Here is a 9,585-nt window from a genome sequence, read left to right on the forward strand (position 1 = left end):
CCTGAGTCACCAAGGCTTTAAGAGCAGGTGGAAATCACCTGCTACACAGTGCCACCACAGCACCAGCACTCCTGGGAGGAACACACCAACAGGAGCAAGAGACAAGTACAGGGAATCATCCATCACATAAAGCAGTGCAATTTAAGCAACATGGCAAAGGACTGGCACAGAGCTGATGATCAATAAGAGAAGGGCAAGCACAGCATCCAGAAAGGAGCCCTGAACAACCAGGGAGGAAGATGATGTACATCCAGCATAAATTTTATCTGCTAGCATCAGCAAATTGCTGCTTCCTTCCCTCTTTGCTAAGTGATTTTATTCCTCTCCTCAGCCTAAAAAACTTATTCCAGGTGATCTTTTGAAAACGACTGCTCTTGCATGGTTTTTGGAGTACAAAAAGTATCAGGAATCACAGAAAAAGAAATGACTAGCCCGTCTTCAGTGGCCACCACAGCCTGAAACACACAGAGCACAGATAGACACTGCCTCCCAACTATTACACAACCAGCACTAGCAGAGATATCAGAAGAGTGAAGTGGAAGATCCCGGTTGCGCCAAAACCCACAGGGCTGAGCTCGGCCATCCTAAAGCTTGATGCTCCCTGGAGGGCTGTGGTTTATGTAACGCTACCCATACATCTTTTTAGAGATGGCAGCTCTGGGAAGCACCATCTCCATCAGCTGCCACCGCAGAACTCCCGGGGCACGCTGCAGAAGGAAAACCCCCGTTGTTGTTTGGTTTTTTAATAAAACATAAAATAAAATTAAAATAAACCCTAAATACAACAATATAACGGAGCATTTGACGGGCAGCCGGCACTGCCATCACAAAACGAGAGGCCCAAGGCACATCATCCCCCCGCCCCTCTCCCCAGCGCCCGGCTCACCTTGAACGACATCCTGCACATCCCAGCGCCCCGCCTCCGCGCTGCTCCGCGCCGCTCCGCGCCGGTCGGTCCGCGCCCCAGGGCTAAGCGGGGCTGGCCCGGGGCGGGGCGCGGAGCCGGCACCTCCCCTACCCCCCCCTCCCGCTTCCTCTGCCCCTTGGCTTTTCTGCTCATGAGTTTCTGGGTAGTTCTGCGCTTTAAAGGCTTGTGGGGGAGGTAGGCATTAATTAATTAATTATTATTATTAATTATTACTATAATAAATCAGCCGGCTCGGCTCTCCTGTAGCCACCCACACCCACTGCTCCATCCAGCAGCATCACCCCGAAAAAACAAAGATCCTGTGCTGTGAACCCACACTGCTCACCCACTGGCTCGGACCAGTTTTGTTCTGTGTTTTCTTCTGTGTTTTCTTCTGTGTATTAATTCAAGAGTCTGGTCCAGAAAAGTAAGGTCTATACTGTAACACCTGAGAGAGCAATGGGATATGTATCAACACTTCCAATAGAATCTAAACAGGAAGAATCATAAAATCATAGCATGGTTTGCATTGCCAACCATAAGGGACCTTAAAGACCACCTGGTTCCAGCCCCCCCTGCTATGGGCAGGGACATCCCACTAGACCAGGCTGCTTGAAGTCCCATCCAACCTGGCCTGAAACACTTCCTGGGGGGGGGAAAGAACAACTGCTCTAGGCAACCTATTCTGGTGCCTTACCACTCTCACGCTGAAGAATTTCCTCCTAATATCTAATGTAAATCTATACTCTCACAGTTTAAAGCCATTATCTCTTGTCCTATCATGACATGCCCATATGAAAAGTCCCTGGCTTTCCTGTGGGTGCCCTTCAGGTACTGGAAGGCTGCCAGAAGGTCTCCCTGGAGCCTCCTCCAGGCTGAACAACCCCAGCTCTCTTAGCATGTCTTCATAGGAGAGGTGTTCCAGGCCCCAGTCATCTTCATGGCCCTCCTCTGGACTCACTCAAATAGTTCTATGTCCTTCTTATGTTGGGGTCCCCAGAGCTGGACACAGTACTGCAAGTGAAGTCTCACAAGAGCTGAGCAGAGGAGGAGAATCAACTCCCTCAACCTGCTGGTCACACTTCTTTTGATGAAATACAAGAAAAAAAGATACCTATCAAGACCTTTAGGTCATATATTAATACTATTCACCTACAGAGTAATGACTCTCCCTATCCCAAACAAATATTCACTTTCAAAATACCAGGAAAAGGAAATCTTTAAGACACACCGTAGTGGAACATTGAAAAAAAAAAAAAAAAAAAAAAAAGATGTAGCTAAGGATGAGACCAGGTCATCATCATCGGGCCTCTTCCACTCAAATACAGTGCTGAAATGGTACAAAACCCAGGCACCCCTTCCCCTGCCTGGGTTTCCTTATGGAGCTAATGCCACCTCCATGGCACTTCTTTTGGATTTCACAGCCTTTTCCCTTTATGTCTGGGAAAAAAAATCCCTAAAGGTTGCTGAGTGTGAGTGTACCCACGCTGCAGCTGCACCAGCATGGGAGGGTCCCCTCACCTCTCATGTATCCAGCTGTCACCATCACTGTCTCCCGTGGGTGATGCACTCTCATTAGGAAGACAGAAAGTTCTTAAGGGCTTAATTTTAAGCTTTTAAAAATTAACAACCATAAAACCAATGCATGTCCTGTTTTGCCTGGCTGCTGCAGATTTCATTCAAAGTCTGTGTGATATAAAGTAGGCAAAACAGGGCATGCTCTGGTGGGAGATTCCTGAATTTCTTTGCTATTGTTGGTTTCAACTGAGCCCTTAGGGATTTTCTTCTTTTGATGTGCACACATAAATCCTGTTCACAAGAAAATTACGTGTGTGCATTGAGAGAAAATACTTGCACTAAGATCCAAATAGTTTATTCTACAAATCTGCAAGTGGAGGATTTTCTATAGATTTTTTTCCTGAGGCAGTATTCATCTATGCATACAGTAAAACAGTGGGCAAGCAGATAAAAGCTGCTAATGGCATAAACTCATCTTTGGATGTATGGCCTGGTATGACCCTAACCTTTGTTACTAGAAGAAAATACAAGCATGGAAGATAATTCTGATTTTTTTCTTAAACTTAAAAATCAGAATAAACTCAGTAGGTTGCATAGTTAACAGTCATTCTTGCTCTCGATCCAGTTGCACAGTGATGCTTGCCCACTGACAGAGGAAAATATTATTAATATGTACACACTCCCTGCCTCACCCCTGGAAAATCCCTGTATTTATCCAGTCTATTGTGAATAATATGCCAATCTTTTCACATTCATCAGCCATAATGATAAATTTTCTGACAAAGACAAAACAATTCTCTGAATGGACAACAAAAGAAACTAATGAAGTACAGTAGAGACCTCTATACAGGACTGTGCTGACCTTAAATGTCAAGGGAAAAATTTTGAAGTGCTTTTCTTAGCTTGCCCACAAAATCTGAAACTGTACTTATTTTCAATTACACGTGTCCTTCTGTGATTTTTGCTGTTTGCATGTTCAGGTGAAATAATATGTAAAAATTGTTGAATACAGAAATAGGTATATAAGGTATGTTCTTCTTTGGTGATCCTTTGAAAGCTTATCACAGAAAGCATTTAGAAACTGTTGGCTTTGGTGTATAACTGTCTATTTTTACACTCAAAATCTTGTTTATGGGCAAAGAGGAAACACACCTCATACATATATAAACTCAAGAATCCATAATCAGTGTAGCTGAATCTTAGCAGTCTAACACAACAGTCATTACCAGAGCAGATTTAATTATTGCAGAAAGAAGAAGTTATGCAGGAAAAAATCAGTATTAGTAATACTACAGTTAAAAGCTACATTTCCTAGTTTTTACTAGGATATTTTTTTCCTGATATTGCACTCACTTTTCTCTTTCTCTAATGGTTCCTGAAGCCAGTGTTTTCATTCTGATGGTTTGGGATGTTATGGTGAATTGCCAGCATCTGGGGTTGGATGCTGCAGGAAATATAAACTTCATGTTGATGGCTTCTTCCTCGCTGTAGGATCTGCATAGGGTTGTTTTATATGTTTGCTTGTTTTATTCTATTTGCTTTAAAAAAACAGCTATCAACAAGCACAGACACATTGACACCATGGAAAAAGGCTACTTTTGAAAGCTTCAGCCTCAGTTCTTGCTGAGGAATTTGCTATCAAGATTTGCTATCAGCAAATAGAATGTCTGTCGCTTTCCCTCATCTTGGGATCTTTTATGTTTCAAAAATCACCTGTAATTTGGCTAAAGCCTGTGGAGTGAACCAAGCTGGCCAGCTCAAACACCCCCAGCAGTTCTGCTGTGTCAGCACGGACTTCTGAGAAGACCAACAAGTCCAGCTGCTTGGCCAGCTATATCAGTTCATGCTCATCTCTCTGGGGATGTCTTTTATTGTGTTTTAGTCTGGATCAGGAACATGCTTCCAAAGTAAATCTCTTGCCATGCTGTTGTGCTCATTGTGGAGAGACAGTGCAAACTGAATTTCTCCAGAAGCAGATTTTGTGGACTGAAGCTGCAAATGAGTATCCATGACCCAGGATTGAATAAGAGACAGTCTGAATTAAAAACCCATCATGAAATAGGAACAGTGTAGACTTTCCCTAACTTCATCTATTTTTGAATGAAAAAGATGCTGTTCATTTCAAGACAAAATATTGTTCTTGCTAACACTCTGTGGATAAATATTTTGATAACAACTTCTGGAAGATCTGATACTTGAGATACTGATAGCAGAAAGTCTTACCATACAGTGACAACTCCTAGGATTAATTCAGACACTTTCATCAAGGTAATTCATGCCGTAGTGGATTTGTTAATTTTTTTATGATTTTTTGTTAATCCATGCTGTAATGATATTTGCACACTCTTCTATGAGATCTATTTCAGGCTTTTGGAGGCACTTACAGGTGAGTTTTCAAGGAATCATACCATGTTTTGTTGATTTCAGAGCCTAATTTGCAGAAAATTTGAAAATGGAATTTGAAAATGGAATATTGCAACATTCAGAGAAAATGTATTTATTACACTGTGTGACTGCCAATTTTACATAAGTAGGCAATGCAAGGTCTCTCATGCACCTTGCATGAGACACACATTTCAATCCCAGTACTCCATGGAAAAGCACAGCAGCTAGAAGTTCTTGTCCCTTAAGTAGCATTGCCCATGGAAAAAAAAAAAAGCAGTGTTTCTACCTTGCTCCTAGAGATGCAGCAGAGGTCTGCTTTGCTTAATAATTTGACTTCCAGCTTCTTTGAGCTGTGTCTCACAAACCTCCATAGGACACAGCAAGGCAGACTGACCAGCTTTCAAAAGATCTGTTCAAAGGCAGGGATCCCATGAGACCTTTTCCTACAACAGTTCCCCTTTCAGAGTTGGGAACAGATTTTAGTAATGCAGAATGTAGGTCTGTAAGTGTTGGCAAAAAAAGGTTCTGCCCAATGGCTGCCCCATGCAATGGATAAATGCCACCAATTATTCCTTCCACACAGGTGATGGAGCTCGGGGATAAAGCTTTAAATGTTCATACTGAGTTCAGACTCTGACAAGTGCCTGTGCAGAGAATGATGCTCTGAAAAGTGGAAGAAATGAGTGGCAGACCTGTTGTTTCCAGAGTTGTATCAAGTCAGTACATTTTTTAACAATGTATCTTTACACATTCATTTATTTTATTATAAATGAAGCAGTCATTTGAGATATGCCCAGGTTTAAGTCATGAAAACAATATGAAGACTGTAGCAAATGCTCTTCCAGTTAATCCTGAAATGATGGGATCTTTACAGCATGTTAGTAGTTTTCTAAAATATATTGTATCATCTTTTGCATTCCCTAGAGTTGCTATTTTTACTAGTCTGAGAAGTCTTGAAGTTTGTATTATAATTCTACTGGCAACATTTGTGAAATACTAACATTTTAAAACAATTTAACTAAAGCTTATCCTCTTACAGTACAAGATAATAATTAATCTGTTTCTTTCCCATAAAAGACACCAATCATAGGATTATGCATTGTTAGTTAATTTAAATTCTTTGTGTTCGAGGAAATATATTTAAATAATCACCAATAACAATGATAAAGCAGTATATAAACCAAAAGATTTTCCATCTGCTCTATCATTTACATTAATCTTTCCTTTGCTGAACTGTAGCATAACCAGCTAGGTGGGCTGTTTCTTGTTTCTATAATATTTATAAAAATACAGTCCTATTTTACTAAAACTAGTGTATGGAAAATGTACTTTGAGTTAGTTTTTATTTGGGGAGATAATTTTAGAAATAAATAGTGACAATAAGAGAAATAGTAAAAATTTCTTTAGAAACAAATCCTACAGACTTCTCAGAAAAACTGTACCAAATATTTATATGTCACATAAACCTTTTTAAAAATAGGATTGAGAATTTACAAAACTGGACCTGAAAAAGGAAAACTCTATTAATAGAAATAGTTTACCTAAGGTACATAACTGTATGTATTCATCCTTCCGGGGAGCAGTTACCTTCAATCTTTCTTTTCAGTCCATGAGTCTTTTGCTGAGGCCTCTTATGATATTAAATTTCAGATCTAATTTGCTGACATAATCTGGTGTAAAGACATCTAGCTGCTAGGGACTACATAAGTGTTAGTAACATCCTTCAGGTGGACCTTCAAACTGATGTCTGAGCAGTGACCTGGGAATCAGAGAGAAGTTAGCATTAGACTTGACTAAGTAATACAGACTAATTCCACAAATAGTCATGTGAGTGTTTTGATGAATTTTCTTTTTTGTTTTCTCTTTTCCATTTGTTCCCAGTAAATGAGTGTTTTTAAACACAGAGATCAGGCGACACGTCAAAAAAGTCAATAAAAGGACTACAGGTACCATCTCAGACCAACTTTAGTGCAGTATAATCACCAGTATACCATATTCAACTAGGGTGGTTCAGCCCAGAGAAGAGAGGACTCTGGGGAGTATTTAGCTAATAAGTCATCAGTGTTTCTGGAGCCTGTAATTACAACAAGAGATGACGGGGAATATGAAGTACCATCCCATTAGTTGTTGAAACTGGCCTTTTTACAGGATGAAATTCTACGTTAGATAGGGTGATCTTTGGCTTACAATGAAGTCAGTAAGTGCTTTTTGGTGGGTTTCTGCTGGCGTTGGATTTTTGTTGAAATAGATTAAAGAAAAAACAAAAAGAAGAAAAGATACAGAGTTTATAAATTTGGAGTGTTGCATTAAAAAAAAATATCTGAGGCCTCTATTCTCTTTATCCTTTCTGTCTGTGCTCCTAAAGCCCTGCAGAAGCCAGGCGAGACTCGTGCCTGCTCATGGCCATACTGCAGCCTGCACAATGCCATCAGAACAGGGTAGCACTGAAACTTTTCAGTTTTCCATATGCTAGTGACAGACCCCTCTGTCATTACCATCTCCACATATACACCCACACTCCTGCTCCTGTCTTGTTCCTCCCAGAGATGATTCACTTTGGCTTTACTCCAGAGTTCCTGCATACATTTTTGTCACTTTGGCTTTTTACAGAAGTCAATTTTTTGAGTACCTGTGGTGGGAACGCTGCTATAAAGCAGTTTTCCCAGCTGCTTTGAGTCAAAGGCAAAAGTTGTCATAAGATTTTTCCTAAAACTTTTAGGAAAGATCTTCAGGTATCTCTAGGGAAAATCCAAAAGGTACATGTTCTCCTCAGCTTTAATTGAATTTGATTTAGGTTCTCCAACAATAAAGAGGACAAGGATACTCAACAAGCTAATGAATGACAGGACACTTACAGGACACTTACAGGACAGTTCAAGCTATCCACTTGTAAAAACTGATTTACTCCAGGATATACTTAGGATCTGGCCAGTTTTCAAGAAACAGGTTGAAAAGACCAGTGGATATTCTGTCTGTTAATGCATGAAGATGGTGCTGCTTGTTTTTATTCAAGCCTCTTGTAGTTTTAATGAAGTACAAAGTATAGTAGGAAGTGACATGATGGATACATGCAATAAGATAATTTGCTTTCCACAATGTCACAGTTGGAAGAGGAGAATATTTTTAAGCTACCCTAGAAACTGAAAGCATTTATGGCTAGAATAGCCAAATCTGATATATTTAAATTGGCAGCGTGCTGCATTTATAAAAAGGTAACTTTTCTATGGAGGACACAAATATTGAATCCTACAGATATGTCTCTATAGTGTCCTAAAACCACAGTGGCACAAAACCAAGGGTGGTGATATTTTCTTGCAGTCTAAATCAATAGCTTGCAGCTGATGCTTCCTGAAACAGCATACCAGGGATCTTCCTTGTGCTGTGTGGCATGTAGCAAAGCCCTTGTAAAGTTATGAAATACTTTGCTATTCACATGAATCACTATTAAAATATTAGAGGTATGTGTATCTAACCATATCTTTGAGCCTTAATTTGGCAAATTTTACTGTGCACTGGACTTACAAGCATGTGAGGAGCTGGAAATGTGAATGGGTATGAAACTTAAGATAGCGATGTCATTAAGCAGTGCAACTCCTGATACAGATGACATGATTCTTATGCCATTTTCTCCCTCCCCAACCTCTCGTCCAGCTTCTGTGTTACCCAAAGCCTGTGCCAAATATCTTCATAAACACAGGGCATTTGCTGTCTGCCCTGGATGAGCAGGAGCAGTCATTTCACAAGGAGCCAAGAGCACTGGCTGTGCATCACAGTGGTGTGGCCTGGGCTGCAAAGTTTCCAGCAGCCTCCAGCCTCCAGCAGCCAGTTGAGATTTCTTCTTGCAGATAGAAGCGGGTTGTACCTTTTGTGAAGACAGCCCTGTGCTAGGAGTAAGATGGGAAGCCTTATTTTTAATGTCCCTTATGTGACACGAGAGGTTCACAACTTGCAATGGGATGCTCTGAGATTTTGTATGGTCCATTAGAAATATTAATCCATATTACTACCAAGGGGGTAGGATCAGAAAGTTCTAGCTAGATGTGGAGTGTTCGTATCGTGTCTTGGCATCCCTGTGGAGCTGGGCATCAGAGCACAGACCTGCAGGCAACCCTTCCATTTACAGAAACAGAATGGTTTGGGTTGGAAGGGCCCCTAAAGACTATGTAGTTCCAACCCCTCTACATGGGCTGGGTCACTTCCCACTCAACCTGGCCTTGAACATGTCCAGGGATGAGGAACCCACAACTTCCAAGAGCAACCCATGCCAGTGTCTCCTTATCCTCACGGGAAAGAATTTCTTCCTACTATCTAACATAAATCCACTCTCTCCCAGTTTAAAAGCGTTCCCCCTCATCCTATCGCTTTTTTAAAAGTCCCTCCCCAGCTCTCCTGTAGACCCCTCCAGGTGCTGCAAGGCTGCTAGAAGGTCTCCCCAGAGTCTTCTCTCCTCCAGGTTGAACACACCTTCCTCTCTCAGCCCGTCTTCACAGGAGAGGTGCTCCAGCCCTTCCATCACCTTCGTAGCCCTCCTCAGGCTCCATGTCATAAGACCCAGCGTGCTTCCCCCCGCTCAGCACACCCGCACTCCCGGGGGACGCGCCCCTCTCCTCACCGGCGCCCCGCACCGGGGCTGCGCTTCACCTCGCCCCGCCCCACCCTGCGCACCGCGGGCAGGCAGGGAAGAAGAGCGGGCAGGGAAGAAGAGCAGGCAGGCAGGGAAGAAGAGCGGGCAGGGAAGAAGAGCGGGCAAGGAAGAAGAGCGGGCAAGGAAGAAG

At 42.0% G+C, this 9,585-nt stretch overlaps 1 protein-coding gene across 2 annotated transcripts in view; it reads right to left on the reverse strand.

Moving 5' to 3' along the window:
* The window catches only part of ANKRD29 (ankyrin repeat domain 29), a 36,315-nt gene extending 35,327 nt beyond the window's left edge, over positions 1-988 (reverse strand). The window contains exon 1 of one of the 2 annotated variants that reach the window (XM_071737331.1): positions 887-988. In XM_071737331.1, the coding sequence (XP_071593432.1) occupies positions 887-907 (21 nt within the window). In that variant the 5' untranslated portion in view covers positions 908-988. The remainder of the gene's footprint in view (positions 1-886) is intronic. The other variant, XM_071737332.1, reaches the window with a different exon arrangement.
* Positions 989-9,585: the final 8,597 nt, after the last annotated feature.

This window comes from Heliangelus exortis, chromosome 2, assembly GCF_036169615.1.
Source record: "Heliangelus exortis chromosome 2, bHelExo1.hap1, whole genome shotgun sequence".
Lineage (NCBI taxonomy): Eukaryota > Metazoa > Chordata > Aves > Apodiformes > Trochilidae > Heliangelus > Heliangelus exortis.